The sequence below is a fragment of the Salmo salar genome, chromosome ssa29 (assembly GCF_905237065.1).
Source record: "Salmo salar chromosome ssa29, Ssal_v3.1, whole genome shotgun sequence".
Taxonomy (NCBI): Eukaryota; Metazoa; Chordata; class Actinopteri; order Salmoniformes; family Salmonidae; genus Salmo; species Salmo salar.
Genome location: NC_059470.1, coordinates 10,398,983 through 10,424,518, shown reverse-complemented (window position 1 = coordinate 10,424,518; position 25,536 = coordinate 10,398,983). Strand labels below are relative to the sequence as shown.

Here is a 25,536-nt window from a genome sequence, read left to right as displayed (position 1 = left end):
TACCCAAGACCACCATGGGATCAATCACAAGCAGAGTGTGGCTTAGGATCAAAGCACCAACCTGGGCAGAATGAAACACTCAAAGCTAGGCTAGAGGAGAGAGAGAAAGAGATAAGTGTGTGGGGGCTTGGAGATTGGAGACTAGTTGATGGTTGATAATAGCAGTCACTCTCTCTCTGTGTGTGTCTCTCTCTCTCTCTCTCTCTCTCCCCTGTTATCAGTGCATGCCTCAGACGCTCCAGAGCCTTAACACTACCAGATGTGTCATTAAAAAAGTCCAGCTTAGCCCACTGGGTTCTGGTACACTCCATGGCCTTCTCTGATGGAGCAGAGAGATTTCCACAGCAGCCAAGATGACAGGCAAGTGGGAGTACAGTTGAAAGTGGACGCTGGGATTGAACCCCAGTCTCCGGTGGGGAGCAGTATGAATGTGACTGGCCAGGTGCGTTACCACTAGACCACAGAGGTCTTTGAGGGAAAATCTGAGGCTTTCAGCTTCAGTTAAAGTCCTGGCCCTGTGGCCTACGTCAATTCTTAAGACTTAACACACGCCCGAAATGTCACCTGTCACACACGCTTATCATCCGGCCCCAGTCACGCAACTTCAGCGCCAGACCCACCTCCGTACCTCTGCTGCAGCCATGGGCTACGTCCCAAACGGCACCATATTAATTATACACTGAGTATACCAAACATTAGGAATACATTCCTAATATTGAGTTGCACCCACTTTTGCCCTCAGAACAGCTTCAATGTGGGCTCCTGAGTGGCGCAGCGGTCTAAGGCACTGCATCTCAGTGCAAGAGGTGTCAGACTCTGGTTGGATTCCAGGCTGTATCATAATCGGCTATGATTGGGAGTTCCAAAGCGCGGTGCACAATTGGCCCAGCGTCTTCCAGGTTAGGGTTTGGCCGGGGTGTGTTGTCATTGTAAATTATAATTTGTTCTTAACTGACTTGCCTAGTTAAATAAATAAAAATGTTTTGGGACATGGTCTCTACAAGGTGATGAAAGCATTCCACAGGGATGCTGGCCCATGTTGACTCCAATGCTTCCCACAGTTGTGTCAAGTTGGCTGGATGTCCTTTGCATGGTGGACCCTTCCTGATACACACAGAAAACTGTTGAGTGTGAAAAACCCAGCAGCTCTTGACACAAACCAGTGTCACAAGATGGCGCCGACAGAGAGGTCTGCCTCTCTTCTAGTCTTTAGGAAACTTTGCAATATATTATTTTTTTGTATTATTTCTTACATTGTTAGCCCAGAAATTCTTAAGCGTTATTACATACAGCCGGGAAGAACTATTGGATATCAGAGTGATGTCAACTTACCAGAACTACAACCAGGAATACAACTTTCCCGAAGTGGATCCTTTGTCCGCACCACCCAGGGCATTTGAAGCTGACCCAAAACAACGCCACTGGAGAAGAGGAAGACGGAGCAGTCTCCTGGTCAGACTTCAGAGGTGCGCACACCACCTACCGCTCCCGAGTATATTACTGGCTAATGTCAAGTCCCTAGATAGCAAGTTCGACGAAATCAGGGCAAGGGTTGCTTTCCAGAGAGACATCAGGGACTGTAACATACTCTGTTTCACAGAAACATGGCTCTCTCGGGATATGCTGTTGGAGTCGGTACAGTCACCTGGCTTCTCAGTGCGTCGCGCCGACAGGAATAAACATCTCTCCGGGAAGAAGAAGGGCACAGGTGTATGTTTCATGATTAACAACTCATGGTGTAATTGTAACAACATACAGGAACTCAAGTCCTTTTGTTTACCTGACCTAGAATTCCTCACAATCAAATGCCGACCTTATTATCTCCAAGAGAATTATCTTTGGTTATTGTCACAGCCGTGTATATACCTCCTCAAGCCGATACCATGACGGCCCTCAAGGAACTTCACTGGACTTTATGCAAACTGGAAACCATATATCCTGAGGCTGCATTTATTGTAGCTGGGGATTTTAACAAAGCAAATTTGAGAACAAGGCTACCTAAATTCTATCAGCAAATTGACTGTAGCACTCTAGTTGGAAAAACACTGGACCATTGCTACTCTAACTTCCGCAATGCTTACAAGGCCCTCCCCCGCCCTCCTTTCGGCAAATCTGACCACGACTCCATTTTGCTCCTCCCTTCCTATAGGCAGAAACTCAAACAGGAAGTACCCGTGCTAAGGACTATTCAACGCTGGTCTGACCAATCGGAATCCACGCTTCAAGATTGTTTTGATCACGCGGACTGGGATATGTTCCGGGTAGCCTCAGAGAATAATATTGACGTATAAGCTGAATCGGTAAGTGAGTTTATAAGGAAGTGTATAGGAGATATTGTACCTACTGTGACTATTAAAACCTACCCTAACCAGAAACTCTGGATAGATGGCGGCATTTGCACAAAACTGAAAGAGTGAACCCCCGCACTTAACCATGGAAAGGTGACTGGGAATATGCCCGATTATAAACAGTGTAGTTATTCCCTCCGCAAGGCAATCAAACAAGCAAAATGTCGGTAGAGAGACAAAGTGGAGTCGCAATTCAACGGCTCACACACGAGACTTAAGTGGCAGGGTCTACAGACAATCATGGACTACAAAAGGAAAATCAGCCACATCACGGACACCAACGTCTTGCTTCCAGACAAACTAAACACCTTCTTAGCATGCTTTGAGGATAATACAATACTACCAACGCAGCCTGCTACCAAGGACTGTGGGCTCTCCGACGTGAGTAAGACATGTAAACGTGTTAACCCTCGCAAGGCTGCCGCCCAGATGGCATCCCTAGTCGCGTCTACAGAGCATGCGCAGACCAGCTGGCTGGTGTGTTTACGGACATATTCAATCTCTCCCTACCATTGTTCCTGTACCCAAGAATGCAAAGGTAACTGAACTAAATGACTATCGTCCGTAGCACTCACTTCTGTCATCATGAAGTGCTTTGAGAGACTAGTCAAGGATCATATCATATCACCTCCACCTTACCTTTCTTCCTAGATCCACTTAATTTTGCTTACCTCCCCAATAGGTCCACAGACGATGCAATCGCCATCACACTGCACACTACCCTATCCCATCTGGACAAGAGGAATACCTAGGTAAGAATACTGTTCATTGACTGTTCATTGACCATAATCTCTTCAACACAATAGTACCCTCCAAGCTCATCATTAAGCTTGAGGACCTGGGTCTCAACCCCAACCTGTGCAAAATCAGTCCTGGACTTTAAGGGCCACCCCCAGGTGGTGAAGGTAGGGAACAACATCTCCACTTTGCTGATCCTCAACACTGGGGCCCCACAAGGGTGCGGGCTCAGCCCCCTCCTGTACTCCCTGTTCACCCATGAATGCGTAGCCATGTATGCCTCCAACTCAATCAATAAGTTTGCAGACGACACAACAGTAGTAGGCTTGATTACCAGCAACGACGAGACAGCCTACAGGGAGGAGGTAAGGGTTCTCAGAGTGTGGTGTCAGGAAAATAACCTCTCACTCAACATCAACAAAGCAAGGGAAATGATTGTGGACTTCAGGAAACAACAGAGGGAGCACCCCCCTATCCACATCGACAGAACAGCAGTGGAGAAGGTGGAAAGTTTTAAGTTACTCGGCATACACATCACTGACACACTGAAATGGTCTACCCGCAACAGCGCCTCTTCAACCTCAGAAGGCTGAAGAAATGTGGCTTGTCACCTAAAAACCTCACAAACTTTTACAGAAGCACAATTGAGAGCATCCTGTCGGGCTGTATCACTGCACCGCCCACAACTGCAGGGCTCTCCAGAGGACGGTGCGGTCTGCACAACGCATCACCGAGTGCAAACTACCTGCCCTCCAGGACACCTACAGCACCCGATGTCACAGGAAAGCCAAAAAGATCATCAAGGACAACAACCACCCAAGCCACTGCCTGTTCATCCCGCTACCAGCCAGAAGGCGAGGTCATTACAGGTGCATCAAAGCTGGGATCAAGAGACTGAAAAACAGCTTCTATCGCAAGGCCATCAGACTGTTAAACAGCCATCACTAACACAGAGAGGCTGCTGCCTACATTCAGACTTGAAATCATTGGCCACTTTAATAAATGGAACACTAGTCACTTTAATAATGCCACTTTAATAATGTTTACTTGTCTTGGATTACTTATCTCATATGTATATACTGTATTCTATACTATCTATTGCATCTTAGCTTATGTCGCTCTGTCATTGCTCATCAATATATTTCTATTTATATATTCTTATTCCATTCCATTCCTTATTCCATTCGGTATTCGTTGTGGAATTGTTACATATTACTTGTTAGATATTGCTGCACTGTCAGAACTAGAAGCACAAGCATTTCGCTACGCTCACAATAACATCTGCTAACCGTGTGTATGTGACCAATAAAATGTGATTCGATTTGATTTGGTGTGCCTGGCACCTACTACTTTACCCCGTTCAAAGGCACTTCAATATTTTGTCTTGCCCATTCACCCTCTTGAATGGCACATATACACAATCCACGTCTCAATTATCTCAAGGCTTTGAAATCCCCCCTTCATCTACACTGATTGGAGTGAATTTAACGAGTGAATTTAACAAGTGAATCACCTTTCATGCACAGGAGGTTGGTGGCAATGGGCTCGAGGTAATGACTGGAGCGGAATTTCTGGAACGGTATCAAATACATTAAACACATGGTTTCCAGGTGTTTGATGCCATTCCATTCGCTCCGTTCCGGCCATTAAGCACTATACAGGGAATAGGGTGCCATTTTGGAACACAGATATGTTTATGCCCAATGCCTGGCCTTAGATGTCTTGACTGAAACCAGGACAACATGGGACCTGGGCTTGACCAAGGAACCTGTATGGATGATCTCTGTCTATAAAGAGGTGAAATGTATGAGGCTATGATGATAGCTCCTTTCTAACCGCTAGGCTACCTGCAGCCTAAATGAGTTGATAAACACGAGGTTAAGATGATCCCAGTGCCACTGTGTATTTGTTTAGAGAAATTGGTAAATCATTGAAGCACTTTCCAAAGAAAGAAAGACAGACAGACAGTGAATGAGGGCTGTCAAAAAACAACAACAGCACCCAAAATAGCTCTACCAATGGAATATTTACAGCGTCTGCAGCATTTGTATGCAGGCCTCAGCAGGAAATGTGAAGAGAATTCTGTCTTTGTCGTCATCATCACTCCGACTCACATAGAGAAACACTGAGCTGACTCCTCCAAGCCTCCATCTGCAACGATACACAGATCATGTATTCTGTTTGAAAGTCTTTTTAGAGTGTGTGGGGCGGTGGCATGGATTAAAGTCATTCTTCAGTTAAGAAGAGCGATGAGTAAAAACGTGAATGCTTCAGTAAAAAGAGGGGGGAGAAAGAGAGATACAGAGACAGAGACAGACAGAGACGGAGAGACAGAGGAAGATACGGAGAGACAGATCAATGTAGAAATAAAAAGAGAGGGAAAGAGACACAGATACAGAGATAAAGGAAGACTTGTGTGTTTGTGCGGTCGTTTGCGTGCAGGAAGGGCAGGAGTCCTCCTGGCCAGTGGTCTGTTTGTGTAAAGAGGTTGGAGTGAGCACACAGAGCCACAGACTGGGAGACATCTGGTTTCCAGTACAGACCTGCCCCTCATAACCCACAACCTGACTTTATACTGCAGGGAGGAACAACTGGGAAACGGAGGGAGGAAGGAGGTGTGTGTGTGAGTCTGTGTGTGTGTGTGTGGGGGGGGGGGTCACACACACACACACACACACAGCTACAGATCTGCAAACTTCCCAGCATGCCCTGCTCACATTCCTGACCTCCTTCTGTCACCCGAAAGTTTGACTCACACCCACACCTCCCCTCTCTCCTACCACCACCCTCCCCCCTGCCAAATCCCTGTCTGTCTCCCCTGCCTCTCCCCCGTCTCCCCTCCCCCCCAACCGACTGTCTCGGAGATAGACCAGAAACACACAACTCAGATCTCACACCCGAATGAACGGGATACACACTCTGTGTGTGTGTGTGTGTGTGTGTGTGTGTGTGTGTGTGTGTGTGTGTGTGTGTGTGTGTGTGTGTGTGTGTGTGTGTGTGTGTGTGTGCGTGTGCGTGTTTGTGTGTGTGTGTGCGTGTGCAAGTCACTCTGGATAAGAGCGGCTGCTAAATGACTAAAATGTAAATGTTTGTGTGCATGTGTATGTAACTGCAAGTAAACATCTTGATTGACAGAGGGCGTAGGCAGCGTAACAAAAACACTGCCAGTCTGTCATTCAAATAAACATGAGGGTTTACACAATACGCCTGTACCTGAATACCAGCTACTCACCAAAACTAACAGAGGAAATAACTTATTCCTAAAAAGTCCCTCCTACACTACCTGCTTATGGTTTAGACTTCACCTTCAAGACTTCAAGACAATGTCATGGTAAAACCATGGGCAGGTTTACTGTACATCCCAAATGAACCCTATTCCCTATATAGTGTACTACTTTTGACGAGGGCCGGGCAATACTAGTGCACTATAAAGGAAATAGGCTGCCTTTTGGGACACAGCCTTCAACTCTCCTCTTGTGCTAAATCTAAGCTCACTGGGGTGTGGGAATGTGACGATGTGGCCAAAAGTGAGGGATCAGACCCCCTGCACCCTTCCCTAATCCGCACCCCACAGAGATAACAACAATGTGACGGGGCTCCAGTCATGTGATCAGGTGAGGAATGTGTTCGACTCCCAGGCATGCCCCAGGATAGGATACATAGTGCTGGTCTGATTCATGGACCATACACAACACAACACAACACACTAGTCTGACTGATGAACAGGACAGGAAGCGGAGCCCTGATAGGTAGATCTAATCCTGGACCACACAACATACCAGTCTGACCAATACACACACAACAAACAGATAGCCCACTAATCCTCTCTTAACGAAATGTAGCCGACCACACTGACAAATGCACAGGGCAAAACAAAGTCATAAACTGAGTAGCATGGGAGTAAGGAAACTGCCCTGGCGTCCAATGTCTACTGCAGGGTTGCCCTAGCACTACACAGCTGGTTCAAATAATCAACTAATCATGAAGCTTTGATAATCCGAATCAGCTGTGTATTGTTAGGGCAAAAACCAAAACGTGCACCCCTTGGGGTCCTGAGGACCAAGTTTGGGAAACACTAGTCTACTGAAACTTGACCAGCACCCATCCACTGTAACTACTACAATTACTATAATGACACTACAGTACAAGAGTAACTACCAAAAAAACAACACATAATGGAATACATTCTCATAAGCACGTGTCCACATGAATGGCTCTGTGTGTGAGACTGATTATTCAGAGGTTGTTGATTCTCGCTTTTCACAAGTTCTTGGTGGCAGCCCTGGCTACGAAAACCCAACAATGTCCCTAGTTTGACACTAGGGTGTACACACCAGTCTCACAGTGGTAAAGCAACATGAGTGTGGTCCAGTACTTACTGTGCATAGAGCCCTGTGGGAGGGCCGAGGCTTTAGGCGGGCTGATTCTACTCTTGGGTTGGGCCACCATGTCCCCAGTCTGTGCCTGGCTTAGATGGCTTTGGCTCTGGGACTGGGACTGAGATTGCATCTGGCTCTGCTGCTTGTCTGTCTGCTGCTGTGCAGGTGGAGCGGCTGCAGCTGCAGCCAGGGCCCTCTGCTTGGTCAGGGTCCCATCGCTGCCAGCCCTCATCAGCTTCTCCCCCACACTCACCACCCTGGCTCGGGCCCCTCCCGGAGCCTCCTTACGGGAGGATGGCAGCTTGGATCCTGCCCCGACCGAGGAGGGCCGAGCCAGCCGCGAAGCTTTAGACATCCTGGTGTAAGTCAGTGAAAGGTCTCTGGGACTCTCAGTCTATCGGTCTCTCTCAGTCTCTGTCAGTGCCAGGTCCGTGGTAGGTAATAGGGTAGAGTATTCCAGGTCTCAGGGCTCCTTAGTGAGTCTCCCACTCAGCTCTGCAAGTCCTGACTGGAGCAGGTAGGCTGGGCTGAGCAGCCAGAGGGAAGAGGGCACTTTTGGGAAGGCAGAAAGGGGAGGAGGGGGAGAGAGAGAGAGAGAGAGAGAGAGAGAAGGGGCGGGAAGAGTCAACAGGTCCCTGGAAGGTGTACTCTTCTCCTGGCAGGGCCTCGTGGGCTCATCCTCCAAAGCAAACAGAGCTGTGTGCGTGGGTGTGTGTGTGTGTGTGGGTGAGTGAGCGTTCAAACCTGTGGATCAGCAGGAGGTGGTGGGCCAAATGCGGAGAAGAAGCCAGGTCCTTAGTGTCAGCGCATTCCAGCTCTATAACCCACTGTCTTCCTCTCTATCGCCCGATCTGTCACACCCTCTCATCTCCTTTCCTTGAATCTTGCATACTCCCTCTCTCATTGACGCCCTGTCAAACACAGACAGTTCTTAGTCCAAGGCAGTTTTTTTTCCCGTCTCCTCTTTTCCTTCTCCCCACTGCTCCGCAGTAGTTCTCCCTCTCTTTTTTCTCCTTTCCTCTTCTCTTTCTTTTTCGGGTTTCCTCTTCTTTGCTCTTCCACTGCTTTTCTGATGCTCAGTATGTAACTGTTCCAGTGCTCTGGCGAGCACGGGCGAAACACACGGAGAGAGAGAGAGGGAGGGATGTGGAGAGAGAGAGGAACAGAGAAAGCGAGAGAGAGAAAAGGAGCATGAGGGAGAGAGCAGGAGAGAGAAAGAGAGCAGAGGATTTGGGATCCCTCCTCTTCAGGTGCAGCTGCTGAAGCCGTTCCAGATGTGTGTCAGTCGCTTCACGTCACCGCCCAGCACACACACAGCTGCACGCATTCCTGCTCGCCGCTCCATCGACGGATTCACCTCAAACTCCCATCCCTCGCTCTCTCCCACTTTCCTTCTCCTTTCTCTCTCTCCTTCCCTCGTTCACACTGTCCCTCCAGCTCAGTTTCACTCCTCCTCATGCGTGAGAAAAGACGATGTCCTGACAATGGAAGCATTCAGAATACACACACACACACCACACACACACACACACACACACACACACACACACACACACACACACACACACACACACACACACACACACACACACACACACACACAAGACCCCTTCACTAGAGGAATTTACAGAGAATTAAAGAGCACAGAGGAAAGGTGGATTACTGTAGAACACAGCAAGCTTCGCTGGACGGTGTGTGTGTGTGTGTGTGTGTGTGTGTGTGTGTGTGTGTGTGTGTGTGTGTGTGTGTGTGTGTGGCCCTGATAGGCTGCCACACAGAGCTTCAGATAAAAGAAAGAGAGAGAAGGGGGGGAGTAAGACCAGTGAGAGGCAAAATTGAGAGATGAGAGAGAGAGAGGGGAGAGAGAGAACAGTGAAGGTGAAAAAAAGACAAAAGAAGTTCATTTGGGGATCGGAGAGCTTCAGAGGGGCATTCTCCTCCCTCTCTCCTCTCCCCTCTCCTCTGAACCTAAACAGAATGTTATTTACATCTGTACACACTGCTCATCCTGACACTCTGCACTAACTCCTCTCCTGAGTTAAGATATAGGATACATCCCAATTGGCACCCTATTCCCCATATATTTGACCAGGGTCCATAAGGCTCTGGTAATTGGTCATGCACTACAGTATATAGGAAATAGCGTGCCATTTGGGACAGAACCGTAAACATAATCTCAGACTTCAGTATGGGGTATGAAACAAGATGCTGACAGACCCATGGTCAGGCTGTCCTCATTTCAATGCCTTTATCTCCAATAGGAAGAACCAAATAACTGATCTGGAGACGGTGGTAAACATAGACTTAGTTAACTACAGAGATGACAGAGTGACAGAACCCCTGAGGGAGATTCCGTTTTTTTTAAAGGGTCAACAGTGAGGCTGATCATTTACAGGCAGTTAACAACACATTTAGACCCCCGCACGCACGCACGCACACACACACCTTGTTCACATACGGTGTGATTCACATATGAACACGAACCAAGGTCATGCCACAACAGGTGTAACAGCCGGTGACATCACTGACAACACCGCTGACAGGCTACAGAGGCTACCCACCATTCACATATTATGGTACATGTGCTCAGTTTCAGTATGTAGCGTGTGGCTGGCATGTGAAGCAGAAGTGTGTTAGCTTGATGTACTGTATGTGTCATAGCGTGCTGAGAGACTTAACACCGTGGCGAGGATTATAGTGAGCACAGGATGAACGGAGGCAGACAACAAACTATGAGAGGAGGAAAGAGCAGCCAGTCATAGCCAAAAGGCTGTACCATCAGGTCTCTTTCCACAGGAAAGAGGGGACCAGCAGTTCCCCATCTGATTGGACCGTACCACTGATCTATTTCCATAGGGTGAGAAAATTGGATGGTTGGTTCACTGGTAAAGATGAAGACTGTGTGGAACATAATGGAAACCGAACAATGATATGCTTGTACAATGCAATACCGTATCAGACATTTTTCTTTAAACAGTTGAAGAGATGCTGAAGAAATGTACTGTATGTATGTGAGCGTGCACACACACAGTGATAGACACAGAAACAGACACACACACTCAGACCCACCGAAGCTGATTCCACAACCTAATCCCCTTGATGTGTCAGAGTAATATTGTTTACTGAGCAGCTGAATACATTTGTGTCTATTGGGTTTACTAAATCCAGTCTGAATCCTGTTCCTAAATGGCACCCTAGTCCCTGCATAGGGCTCTGATAAAAAAATATTGCACTATGGACACAGAAACAGACAGCCACACACACACACACACCGATGCGGTCGCCATGTGATTTGTAATAACTCCCCCCATCCCCCTCGTCAAAAGTAGTCCACGAATAGGGGAATAGGTTGCCACTTGGGATGCAGCCCTAAGCCTCGTTCTTAGGAGAATGTGAGGTAGATAAAAACGGATGTTTCACCGTGAATAAAGAGAAATAGCGTCAGATTATACTGTCAAAGTCCAATCTTAGGAAGGAAAGGATGTGAACGAAAGCAGCGTCATGCCTTTGGCTCAACTTCATTTTTATTGTGAAACGCACAACCCAAACTCTGACACAGAAATACATATAGAAACAGATATAAACACAGACTCACTTATATCCGCTACAGTGAACCAATGCCACCAGCGATTACTTCCTAAAAATAAGCAATGATTTTGTTCAATGTGTGTGTGTGTGTGTGGGCACGTGGGCGTGCCTGCATGTGTATGTGCATATGTGTGTGTATGTGCACTACTTCACTCAGACGAAAATGAAAACCCTCTAATAATACGATGTGAATTGGATAGCTCCCCGAGGTATCCTGACTTTTACCCAGTGCTGATTGTACGGTACGCTGCAGTACTGTTTGAAGATAAGTCTATGTTCAAAGCCCTTAAATAACATATAATTTATGGACAGACATCATTTGAAAGCCTTTCTCAATCAAGTCGTTAGAAAGATTAAAAAGTGAATGAAAGTATGACATAACACATACTGTACCTCTCAAGCAGTGGTCTTCAAAGTCGGGGTTGAGTCGCGGGGAAGTATGTATAGTTGAAGTCGGAAGTTTACAAGTCGGAAGTTTACATACACTTAGGTTGGAGTCATTAAAACCCGTTTTCAACCACTCCACAAATTTCTTGTTAACAAACTATAGTTTTGGCAAGTCGGTTAGGACATCTACTTTGTGCATGACACAAGTCATTTTTCCAACAATTGTTTACAGACAGATTATTTCACTTATAATTCACTGTATCACAATTCCTGTGGGTCAGAAGTTTACATACACTAACTGTGACTTTAAACAGCTTGGAAAAGTCCAGAAAATGATGTCATGGCTTTAGAAGCTTCTGATAGGCTAATTGACACCATTTGAGTGAATTGGAGGTGTACCTGTGGATGTATTTCAAGGCCTACCTTCAAACTCAGTGCCTCTTTGCTTGACATCATGGAAAAATCAAAAGAAATCAGACCTCAGAAAAAAAAATTGTAGACCTCCACAAGTCTGGTTCATCCTTGGGAGCAATTTCCAAATGCCTGAAGGTACCACATCCATCTGTACAAACAATAGTACGCAAGTATAAACACCATGGGACCATGCAGCCGTCATACCGCTCAGGAAGGAGACGCATATTGTCTCCATCTGTCTTGCAAAGGGGAGGCTTGCAGGCCAAAGAACACCATCCCAACCGTGAAGCACGGGGGTGGCAGCATCATGTTGTGGGGGTGCTTTGCTGCAGGAGGGACTGGTGCACTTCACAAAATAGATGGCATCATGAGAAAGGATAATTATGTGGATATATTGAAGCAACATCTCAAGACATCAGTCAGGAAGTTAAAGCTTGATCGCAAATGGACAATGACCCCAAGCATACTTCCAAAGTTGTAGCAAAATGGCTGAACGACAACAAAGTCAAGGTATTGGAGTGGCCATCACAAAGCCCTGACCTCAAACCTATAGCAAATTTGTGGGCAGAACTGAAAAAGCGTGTGTTTGGAGGCCAACAAACCTGACTCAGTTACACCAGCTCTGTCAGGAGGAATGGGCCAAAATTCACCCAACTTATTGTGGGAAGCTTGTGGAAGGCTACCAGAAACGTTTGACCCAAGTTAAACAATTTAAATGCAATGCTACCAAATACTAATTGAGTGTATATAAACTGGGAATGTGATGAAAGAAATAAAAGCTGAAATAAATCATTCTCTCAACTATTATTCTGACATTTCACATTCTTAAAATAAAGTGGTGATCCTAACTGACCTAAGACAGGGAATTTTGACTAGGATTAAATGTCAGGAATTGTGAAAAACTGATTTTAAATGTATTTGGCTTAGTTCTATGTAAACTTTCGACTTCAACTGTATATTATTGAGTTATGTACATTGTATGTGACAATATTAAAACATTTTTGAAAAAGATAATTTCAAAAATACAATTTATTTGAGTAAATGTATTTATTGGTTTCTTTTAATTTTGATAAGAGATGAAAATGTTATAAATTGAAATGTACCGATTTTAAGGGTGTGTTATTCTATTTGGGGTGGGGTGAGGTCACAGTACAGACTTAAAATGTGTCACAAATGGCACCCGATTCCCAATATAGTGTACTACTTTTGATGGCCCATAGGAATTAAGGTGCCATTTGGGACACAGCCTTGGATACAGAATAGGCAGGGGGAAGTAAGTCCTACAGGGTTGGGGGTATAGGGGATAACAGGGAGAGAAAAGAGAAGTGTTTCACCTAGGATTTTTTCCAGCTGCGGTGGGTGGAGGCTTGGTAGCTAGTGGCACTGTCTCCGACCAACATTTTTTTAGAGAACCTTTGCCGTGCTGTTTAAAGCAAATTTCCTGCAATTGTACACATTTTGCCATGCAGTGGAGAGAACATTTTCTGTCTAGTTTTTATTTTGGTGATTGTTAGTTCTCAAAGACGATCTTATTAAAAAATTGTATAGCTACATTATCTTTTCTACATACTTTATATCTGGTTTAAGTCATTTTAGTCCTCTGCCGCTGCTAAATTAATATAGGGGAAACACTGAAGACGTAAAGGTCAAAATCACTCATGTGTGGTATGCTACAACAGGGAAGGGAGGCAGAAAGGGGGAGGGGGGAGGTGGGGTTACTCTTTGACTTGTTGGAGCTCGGCCCTGGAGATAGGGAGTCAGAGGTTTTAGTAGGGGAGGAGGAGGGGGGAGGGAGGGGGGTTGTTAAGGAGGGTCTGAGTGCCTCTGTGGTATTTGTGTAATTAAACGGTCGTTCCGTCTCTAGACTGTTATTAGGAGCCGGTTAGGGGCACCTGCATAATAGCTGGCACTATAGGCGCTGGGCTCAATGCCACACTGGACTCTTTTACTGTTATACAGTGATGGGCACAAACATTTAATCAGTTCTAACTGGAATGCATTTATTTGAGGGAGTGTTAATACAAAGGCTTTATATTATTGTGAAGTTCGGAAATATGTGAAAAACTCTGTGTGTTATTGGGCATACCACAAGAAAAACAGGCTACACGACCTGGCTCCCATCACGCAAATCTTGAAGTTGGCTTTAAGCCAGTTGAAATGAACTCATCAAGCAAGTTATCTATTAACTTGGTCTAAGTGTTCAGTGAAGATTATCATTACTTTATGAGGCATTTCCAGTCAGATCCATCGTGAAATGTAAATGGTGGATTTCCAAAACACACAGAGGTGTACTTAAACCTTTACATTGCACCTTTAAATGATCAAGCCTGACCATTTCCCAAGAGAGTCATAACAGGATGAACCAGAGAAAGATAGAGCACTAAGGGACATTGACCTTCCAAGTGATCTGAGCTAAAGCCTGGTTAGAGGTGCAGGTGGGCAGACATGGGGTTTGTGTGTGTGTCTGCGTGCATGCACGTGTGTGTCCGGGGCAGGGAGATGCAGCCAGGCAGGGTGCTGTTCCTCTCCAGTGGGGCTGATGGAGGTTGTGTGTTGGTTGTGTGTTTTCGCAGCCCTAGGGGGTAGTTTCTCTCACATTCCAACCCAGTTACCCCAGCCCAAACAAAACCATGAGTCATGATGGATTACAATACACTTCCCCCTTTACTGCTTCCTGTTTCTGAGTCCGGCACAAAGCGGACATAACATGCACCTGCATGCACGCACGCACAAACACACACAAATATGTTTGCTGGATTTTGACTGCATTATTACGATTTCTGTCATATAGAATATATCCTTTTTTCAGCTGCTCAGCTTTCTATGTGGCTCCTGCTTGCCCGGGGGATACAGTAAAAGTGTAATCTTCATCGCAACAATCATAAAACCCAGAAAATAATTTCATGACAAACTTCAGAAATAAAATATTAACTCCAACACTCGTCTATGAGCAGTTCTCTTAGTCTGGGTATTGTACATAAACAGAGAACAATGTTAAGCTATTCGGCTATTATTATGGATAGTATTATTATTATTGTGCTCCATATATAGGCCTATTGTCTGTCGCTGAATGAGATGGCAGACACTAGGACAGCCTCTCAAATGGCACCCTATTCCCTATATAGTGCACTACTTTTGACCAGAGCCCCATTGTCCCGGGTCAAAAGTAGTGCACTAAATAGGGAATAGGGTTCCATTTGGGATGCAGCCTAGTGTCTGCCATCTCGTTCAGTGACAGGAGGATGAATGGAGCCTCCAGACGACCCCTAAGACAGTCGGAGACTATTAATCTTAACACAGTCACACCTCGCTCGTCCTCAGCTCACAGGAGTGGCCTCAGAATAGAGCCCTGAGGGACCCCTTGTGTAATTTGATTTCTAATTGCCAAGCGTCACAAATGATCACCTGTAGATGTAGATAATGGGCAAGATCAAAAGCATGTCAATAGTCTAAAACAAGGTATACACTTCAAATCCCTCTTACAAGGTTTACTCTTAAAACAAGGTTTACACTGAAAGTAAAAAAAATGCATTGTAGTGAATCATGCTTGAATAATTATCGCTGATTCGTTCGTTGGTATTTTGAAGCGATACATTCTGTTATTATTAATTTCCTATTAATAAGTCTCCTAAATCTAAACTGGAGGATGACGACACTAGATGTTGTTGTTGCTGGCGAATGATCCGGTTCATTCAGAGGACAGTAAAATACCACAGCCATCCAGGAATTAAGTCATAGGTTGTGTCCCAAACGGCACCCTATTCACTATATAGTGCACTACTTTTGACCAGAGCCCTGCACGGAGCCTACTGCACTATGTAGGAAATAGTGTGCCATTTGGAAATTGGGACGCAGGCATAGCCTTCATTTGATGAGATCCCATCCGCAATTATGAGTTCAAGATATTGCTTATGTCAAGAAGATTCCCATAGAATTTGGAAAAGGGAAATTAATAATAACAGAATGTATCGCTTCAAAATACCAACGAACGAATCATTCGCAAAATAACCCAAATTGAGAAAGTTCCTTCACAATCAATGCCACAAAACAGTCCGAATGCATCAAGATATTGTGAAATTATTGTCACGTCTGTCTGAAGAATGGGACCAAAGCGCAGCGTGTGTATCGTTACACATTTTATTTAAACTGTGAAACTATGCAAGACATACAAATAAACAAATAAACTAAACAAGAAACCGTGACGAAGATGTGCAACATACACTTACTCAAAATAATCTCCCACAAAACCTAGTGAGAAAAACAACAACTTAAATATGATCCCCAATTAGAGACAACGATGACCAGCTGCCTCTAATTGGAGATCCCAAAAACCCCAACATAGAAATACAGAAACTAGAACCCCACATAGAAATACATAAACTAGAGAAAACCCCCAACATAGAAAAAAGAAACTAGAACCAACAGACATAAATAAATGAGACAAAACACCCTGTCACGCCCTGACCTACTCTACCATAGAAAATAAAAGCTTTCTATGGTCAGGACGTGACAATTATAAGCAGTAAGGGAGCCTTGACAGAGGCAGGGGGATACATATGGTTTGGTATGGCTCTCTTTTCCAGATCTGGATTCCATTCAATTTTAAGACATTTCAAATACTCAATCTATGCCTGATTGAGCTTGCCTGGCTTAATTGACCAAAATAATATTCCCAAACCTGCAAAACCCACACACAACCAGGCATGCAGATGGTTGAGGGTTGATGGTATCAAATCCTAAATGCCATTGCCTGCCATGTCCACGGCATTTAACCCCCCACCTCTCCTTCAGCCTCTCATCAACGAGCTGTTTTCACCCACATGACTGCCACTGACTGGATGTTTTTATCACGCCATTCTCGGTAAACCCTAGACACTATCGTGCGTGAAAAGCCCAGGAGGCTGGCCGTTTCTGAGAAACTGGAACCGGCGCACCTGGCAACGACGATCATACCACGCTCAATGTTGCTTAGGTCACTCAATTTTGGCCATTTTAACATTAAATCGAACAGTAACTGAATGCCTCGATGCCTGTCTGCCTGCTTTATAAAGCAAGCCATGGCCACATGACTCACTGTCTGTAGGAGGGAACCATTTTCGTGAACGGGGTGGTGTATCTAATAAACTGAGTTGTATGCGTATGTATGTGTCTTTTTGATAGGTTGGGTTAAAAGCAAAAGTCTAATTTCGGTTGGACCTTGGGTGCAATTGACCAATAAGTGATCTTATCTTAATAAAAACACAGTATTTGGAAGATTTCATGTCTACTGTTTTCACAAAGCCATCTTCAGAACTATACAAGGCTACAGGCTCTGTATAACACTCTGGATAAAACAGAAGCAGTCCGGCAGCCTCTTCCCATGGCCTGTCTCTGAGGCCCCCATGTGGCCTTATGGCATATTCCTCCTGTGCTACAACAGGCCTAGACACACATTTATGGACATGAACCACAAACGGGATAGTGTAGACAATGTTCTACAGTACAGGTACTTGGCTTTATTTTGGCCGTAATTGGGTTGACGTTTAGTACAAAAGGAGTGAAGGCATACATAGTGAATCTATGTTCCCGGAAAGATTCAGTCCCTTAAATTCAATGGGGAGCTAAAGTATTGATGTTCTTCAGGGGCTGTAAGTCTGTGTGAGTCATGTCAACTATTTTGTCTGCTAGTGGAACAATTTGTCTGCATGTTTTATCACTGGGTATTTGTTGTGTTAGTCTTTATTAGGCAAACTGTATCTGACAGATGAACATAGCCCCTGGTCCTGTAAACTGTGTGGCATTTAAGGGAGAGAAAGAGAAAAAGCGAGAGAGAAAGAGGGAGAGAGAAACCGCAGCACGTTCACAGGCGATGTAAATAAGAGCCTCCGTCAGTATCTTCATGGCTTATTGATTTTAAGATCCCTGACTGGCTGCCCAGAGAGAGAGAGAGGGAGAGAAGAGAGAGAGATGGAAAGAGATATATGGGGAGAGGGAGAGTGTGAGAGAGAGCATGAGAGATATATGGGGGGGAGAAAGAGCAAGAGAGAGAGAGATATGGGGAGAGAGAAAGAGAGGGAGAGAGGGAGGGAGAGCGAGAGAGCAGGGTGGAGGCTCTTGGCCAAGCCTAAGAGCAGCAGCTTCTTGGTGGGAACAGCAGCCAGAAGATAGCAGCACCACAAACTAAGGAGGAGGAGTGGCTCACACAAGTTCCCAGTAAAACACGTGACTGAACTCATGACACACACACACACACACACACACACACACACAGACTTCCAGACTTCCACTGGGAGTTTCACTCCCAAAACCTCTCCATTAAAACTGTTAGAATTGTAAGTAACATAAGTAACATGCAATATGAAAAGTGTTGGTCCCATGTTTCATGAGCTGAAATTAAATATCCCAGAAATGTTCCTTTGTACAAAATGCTTATTTCTCTGAAATGTTGTGCACAAATGTGTTTACATCCCAGTTAGTGAGCTTTTCTCCTTTGCCAAGATAAATCCATCCACCTGACATGTGTGGCATATCATGAAGCTGATTAAAAAGCATGATCATTACACAGGTGCACCTTGTGCTGGAGAAAATAAAAAGACACTCCCTGATGTGCAGTTTTCACACAACACAATGCCACAAATGTCTCACGTTTTGAGAGAGTGTGGAATTGGCATGCTGACTGCAGGAATGTCCATCATTCTTCACCTGCAGGATCGTCTGAGACCAGCCACCTGGACAGCTGATGAAATTGTGGGTTTGCACAACCAAAGAATTTCTGCATCCACTTGAGGCAATGTACCTCAGTAAAATCTTTGAAATTGAAACGTTGCGTTTATATTTTTATTCTGTCATGCCTGTGTGTAGGAACGGACCAAGGCGCAGCATGCGTATCGCTCCACATCTTTATTATATTGTGAAACTTGGCCAAACAAACTATAAACAAACAACAAACAACAACAACAACAACAAACCGTGACAACAGAGGTGCAACTTGCACTAACTCAAAATAATCTCCCACAAACACAGGTGGGAAAAACAACTACTTAAATATGATCCCCAATTAGAGACAACGATGACCAGCTGCCTCTAACTGGGAATCATACAAAAAAAACAACATAGAAAAAAGAAACTAGAACACAACATAGAAAAATTCAACTAGATAAAACCCCCCAGTCACGCCCTGACCTACTCTACCATAGAAAATAAGAGCACTCAATGGTCAGGACGTGACATATTCAGTGTAAATTGTAAGTCTGTCAGTTTAATTACAATCGCATAACAGGAATGCTAACTGGTCAAGGTGACATAGCAAACAATTTCTTAATTATGTTGTCAAGTGATAATTGTTATTGTTTTGATGCTTTGATCACATTTGTATGAAATACAGCTTGTGTGTATAATTATCCCCACTCTATCCCTGACCTATTTCTCTGTTGCTGTTCAGGCAGGACAACAAAAAGAGTGAAAGGAGGGAATGTCTGAAGACGAATCAGGATCTGGTGTGCATCCCAAATGGCACCTTACTCACTACCTTTGACCAAGGCCAATAGGGCTTTGGTAAATAGTAGTGCACTATGTAGGGACTAGGGTGCCATTTAGCACGCAAAACCAGGATTTAGACTGGATTTAGTAAACCCAGTAGACACAAATGTATTCAGCTGCTCAGTAAACAATATTCTATTACTCTGCCACATCAATGGGATGAGGCTGTAGAATCAGCTCGGGATGAAAGGGAAAGCGGGATACCTAGTCAGTTGCACAACAACGCATTCAACTGAAATGTGTTTGAATCAGTGGTGCTGGTGGCTGCCTTAAAGTCTACGTCATCAGCACCCGGGGAGCAGTTGTGTAAGTTTGTGCGAGTATGTGTGTGTCTGTGTGTGTGTGTGTCCCACTATGGATTTGGCACTGGTGCAGCTCTGTTGGCACATGCTTTTCTCTCATGCCAGACCAAAAACATGAATATATTTACATACTTATAAAGTTCAAGTCAGGAGAAAGAAACATAATAGCCAGCAAATGTTCATCAAAGGTACATATCAAGTGGCTCCAAATCTTGTCAAGAAGTTTAAAAAAAAAATATACATATATTTTTTTTTACTTATGGTCCTCAATAGCAAATGTAGAAAAGGACAAACAACAACATCATAATGGAAATGTGACTTCAACAACACATGGCTGCATAAGACATGAAGATTCAAGTCATTCTGAAAGTGGACTCCCACCCGCCTCCTGAGTTAGGCTATTTTCGTACGCCTCACCCTGGGGTAAGGGTACAGTATTAGCCCACCAGATATGGTGATGATATGACAGGGAGACAAGGCAGTGACCGGATTAGGCCATGTAGATCTAGAGTTCTTCCTGACCACATGACCTGAGTAGGGGAAAACTCCAGGTCCAAGCCATTTAGGACAAACAATTCGCTCATCTGATGAAAGGTAGAGGGAACCCACAGGGAACCCACACAAAAAGGGAACCCAAACAAAATGAACACTCATATCTAGAGGGTGCCAGGTGGCACCGTTTAATTGGGGCTAGTCGCCCCCGCTCCCCTCCTCCCCACCATCCACCCTACCCCAACATTCCCTGCGGGGCCTGTTGGCTCCATGCTGGGAGAATCATGTAAACAGCTTGAGGAGCTGAAACACACCCTTTTCATCCCACACTCATGCATAATGGAGAGGGAATGCTCCTTTTACACTGAGACAGCTGCAGTGTTGTGTATCAAAGAGTCTGTCAATACTAGGATTGCAGAATTCTGGTAACTTTCCTAACGTTTTCCAGAAATCCCGATTGGAGGATTCGGAGTTGGAGGATTCCCTCCGTGCTTCTGGGTCAGATTGCTCCGAATTCATTCCCATATAAGCGACGGGACTTAATTGTCCTGCAGCCCTCCAATACATAATAGATCCTTAGTCAACATGCCATGGCCATTACAGTTTAGAAAGCCAGCAAGGTGCCAGGGGCTGGCCTAGCAGGAGTACCGCTGGCCCCCAGACCACATATTATCCCTGGAGTCATGGGTGCCAACCACTTTCTGTTGTATGTCCCTCTCCTTTATCACCCCCATCTCAGCAACTTCTTTACTGTATCTATCAATAAAAAAAACTACCAAATGTACTTAAAGCCACCTGGAGGCAGCACTCATACAGATTAACACCAGAAACCTACATTATCATCATACATGTTCAGTTTTATTTGTCCTAAAATGCTAGTTGTGCAAATAAAGCGTCGATAAAATGTCTTTGCTGTTGTATTCACAACTAATAAACTACCTAACACAACTACAACCAAAGGTATCTGATTGCATCTGCCACATCCTGATTCAAAGTGGACAATCCTTCCATGGCAATTATGAGAATGTCTTCTCCATTTACATGGACAACTTGACACAGGTTTTTTTCCCCATACAGTCAAACCATTTCCACTGAGACTCAGCAGCTGCTGTCAACCTCAGCAACAGCAGCAGCTGCCAAGGTGGATGTCTATAAGGGTGGATGTCTTTACTACAAGAGCCTGAACGGTCATCCTATACACTCTTAGAAAAAAAGGTGCTAAGTAGAACCCTATCCAGTTCTATGGTTTGTCCCCATAGGGGAACCATTTTTGGTGCTAGGTAGAACCCTCTACGTAGGGTTCTTTATAGAACCTCCTGTATATGTATGTACCTAGAACCCTCTATGAAGGGTTCTGCCTAGAACCCTCTATGAAAGGTTCTACCAACATCATTAGCCTTTAAAATGGTATTCTTTATGACAAGACATTACATTTATCATAAGGCATTTCTTTGAGGGCCTAGTTATACCCTAACACAGTGGTGTTAGGAACATCCTGGTTTACAGGCCACAACAGGCCTGCTGGCTTGCATAATGATGTGTAATTCCTAAATTCAAAATCAAATCAAATGTTATTTATTACTTTATTACATGTTTGGCAGATGTTATTGCGAGTGTAGCAAAGTGCTTCTAGTTCCAACAGTGCAGCAATATCTAACAAGTAATATAACAATTCCACAACAACTACCTAATACACACAAATCTAAGTAAAGGGATGGAATAAGAATATGCACATATAAATATATGGATGAGCAATGATCGAGCGGCATAGATAGTATAAAATACAGTATTACACAACCATTCAAAAGTTTGAGGTCACTTATAAATATCCTTATTTTTGAAAGAAAAGCACATTTTTTGTCCATTAAAATAACATCAAATTGATCAGAAATACAGTGTAGACATTGTTAATGTTGTAAATTACTATTGTAGCTGGAAACGGCTGATTTTTAATGGAATATCTACATAGGCGTACAGAGGCCCATTATCAGCAACCATCACTCCTGTGTTCCAATGGCACGTTGTGTTAGCTAATCCAAGTTTATCATTTTAAAAGGCTAATTGATCATTAGAAAACCCTTTGGCAATTATGTTAGCACGGCTGAAAACTGTTGTCCTGATTAAAGAAGCAATAAAACTGGCCTTATTTAGACGAGTTGAGTATCTGGAGATTCAGAAGAAATGCACTTTCTTCTCAAACTCGTCAGTCTATTCTTGTTCTGAGAAATGAAGGCTATTCCATGCGAGAAATTGCCAAGAAACTGAAGATCTCGTACAATGCTGTGTACTACTCCCTTCACAGAACAGCGTAAACTGGCTCTAACCAGAATAGAAAGTCACAAGTCCTCAACTGGCAGCTTCATTAAATAGTACCCACAAAACACCAGTCTCAACGTCAACAGTGAAGAGGCGACTCCGGGATGCTGTCCTTCTCGTCGTTGTTGGTGATCAAGCCTACTAAGGTTGTGTCATCTGCAAACTTGATGGTTGAGTTGGAGGCGTGCATGGCCACGCAGTCATGGTTGAACAGGGAGTATAGGAGTGGGCTGAGCACACACCCTTGTGGGGCCCCAGTGTTGAGGATCAGCGAAGAGGAGATGTTGTTTCCTACCTTCACCACCTGGGGACGGCCCGTCTGGAAGTCCAGGACCCAATTTCACAGGGCGGGGTTGAGACCCAGGGCCTCAAGCTTAATGATGAGCTTGGAGGGTCTATGGTGTTGAATGCTGAGCTATAGTCTATGAACAGCATTCTTACATAGGTATTCCTCTTGTCCAGATGAGATAAGGCAGTGTGCAGTGTGATGGCGATTGCATCGTCTGTGAACCTATTGGGGTGGTATGCAAATTGCAGTGGGTCTAGGGTGACAGGTAAGGTGGAGGTGATATGATCCTTGACTAGTCTCTCAAAGCACTTCATGATGACAGATGTGAGTGCTACGGGCGATAGTCATTTAGTTCAGTTACCAGATAGTAATTTAGTTAAAATCCAGCCAGAGTTAGGGTATTCAATAAGAGGACATTTTAATCACCCGCAACCTGCATTCAGAATGACTGCCAGGGTAGGGAAAATTGAATGATGAGACTACCTCAATCATCTAAACTGGAACAAACATCGCAGAAACAGGTGCAATAAGTCCAACTACTATCAGATTGGTTGATTAATTTGATACTACACATTCAACGTACATGCCAAAACACAGATATTAAAACAAACTAAAATCACCCTGCAATAGAGCATGCTGGGAAATATGATAAATCCTTCTTGCCTTCCACAGAATCCTTCTTGCCTTCCAAATAATTATCAACGAACCCTTCCTCCAAAAACGGTTCTTAGGATGTTAAAAGTCCTAAGTAGAACCCTTTGCCTTACAAAGAACCCTTGTCTTCCATAAAGGGATCTTCAGATCACAACGGCTCTTGGTAGAACCCTATCTCTCCAAAAATAACCCTTTTGGATCCCTTAAAAGTGTAGACTTTGGTTCCGTCCCAAATGGCAGTCTTTTCCTGTATATAGTACACTACCTTTGACCAAAGCCCTATGGGACCTGGTCAAAAGTACTGCACTATATAGGAATAGCATGACATGTGGGACACATACATAGAAATTATATTTCCTGAATGGCATGGAGGTTAACAACAACACCATTCATTGAGTGTATAAAACATTGCTTTTTCCATGACATAGACTGACCAGGTGAATCCAGGTGAAAGCTATGATCCCTTATTGATGTCACCTGTTCGTAATGTTTTGTATACTCAGTCTAGCTACTTTATTGTGTGATGTGGCACATTTGATACAGGCCATGAATCCACAGACATGGACTGCCATAGAATTACATATAGAACATGAATTATGGGAACTCTGTGTGAATTACATCCTCCATCTTCTCACACAGTGGTACCTGGGGTGTAGCATTTCATATTGATGGCTCCCTGTCTACTATAACCCCAGCTAACTTACAGCTCGAGGGCTTTTAGCTGCCATTTTCCACTTATGACCTTTAACATGAGAAAAGGCTGTTGGCTTAAGTGCTCTCCTGAGATATTGGAGGAATCTATTTGTACAGTGTCTGTGTGTGTGTGTGTGTGTGTGTGTGTGTGTGTGTGTGTGTGTGTGTTGTGTGTCTAACCCTAAACCTCCAACAGGATACCAGACTTTCGCAAAAATGTCTTGTGAGTGACTAAATCACAAAGAAAGTTTTGAAATTAGTTACTTTCCCCATAATATTAATTCCACACAGCATTCCTACTCATCATCATAACTTCAGTAGTTATAGTAATATAATACACCATATACAGTGATAGTAATGCTATCTCACTACACTGCCATTGCCATATGATCTGTATTGAGTGGAATTTCTCTGTTGTGACAGAAGTACTATAATTCATTATATATATATATATATATAGTACTGTATGTATACATATACATACAGTACCAGTCAAAAGTTTGGGCACACCTATTCATTACAGGGTTTTTCTTTATTTTTACTATTTTCTACTTTATAGAATAATAGTGAAGACATCAAAACTATGAAATAACACATATGGAATCATGTAGTAACCAAAAAAGTGTTAAGCAAGTCAAAATACATTTTATATTTGAGATTCTTCAAAGTAGCCACCCTTTGCCTTGATGACAGCTTTGCACACTCTTGACATTCTCTCAACCGGCTTCATGAGGTAGTCACCTGGAATGTATTTCAATGAACAGGTGTGCCTTGTTAACAGTTAATTTGTATAATTTCTTTCCTTCTTAATGCGTTTGAGACAATCAGTTGTGTTGTGACAAGGTAGGGGTGGTATACAGAAGATGGCCCTATTTGGTAAAAGACCAAGTCCATATTATGGCAAGAACAACTCAAATAAGCAAAGAGAAACAACAGTCCGTCAATTACTTTAAGACATGAAGGTCAGTCAATCCGGAAAATTTCAATAACTTTTTAAGTTTCTTCTAGTGCAATCGCAAAAACCATCAAGCGCTATGACGAAACTGGCTCTCATGAGGACAGGAAAGGAAGACCCAGAGTTACCTCTGCTGCAGATGATAAGTTCATTAGAGTTACCAGCCTCAGAAATGACAGCCCAAATAAATGCTTCACAGAGTTCAAGTTACAGACACATCTCAACAAAGAAACACGAGCAATGGACATTAGACTGGTGGAAATGTGTCCTTTGGTCTGATGAGTCCAAATTTGAGATCTTTGGTAACAACTGCCGTGTCGTTGTGAGACGCAGAGTAGGTGAACGGATGATCTCTGCATGTGTGGTTCCCACCATGAGGAGGAGGAGGAGGTGTGATGATGTGGTGGTGCTTTGCTGGTGACACTGTCAGTGATTTATTTAGAATTCAAAGCACACTTAACCA

At 44.1% G+C, this 25,536-nt stretch overlaps 1 protein-coding gene across 9 annotated transcripts in view; it reads right to left on the bottom strand.

Moving 5' to 3' along the window:
• LOC106590114 (sickle tail protein homolog) overlaps positions 1-25,536 on the bottom strand; it is a 216,781-nt gene that overhangs the window by 162,654 nt on the left and 28,591 nt on the right. For 4 of the 9 annotated variants that reach the window (XM_014180695.2, XM_014180702.2, XM_014180700.2 and 1 more), the window contains exon 1: positions 7,466-8,891. The exons of 1 other annotated variant lie outside the window; for it this stretch is intronic. In XM_014180695.2, the coding sequence (XP_014036170.2) occupies positions 7,466-7,820 (355 nt within the window). In that variant the 5' untranslated portion in view covers positions 7,821-8,891. Of the gene's footprint in view, positions 1-7,465; positions 8,894-25,536 lie in introns of those variants that run through there. 4 more of the 9 variants (XM_014180697.2, XM_014180699.2, XM_014180706.2 and 1 more) reach the window with 3 other exon arrangements.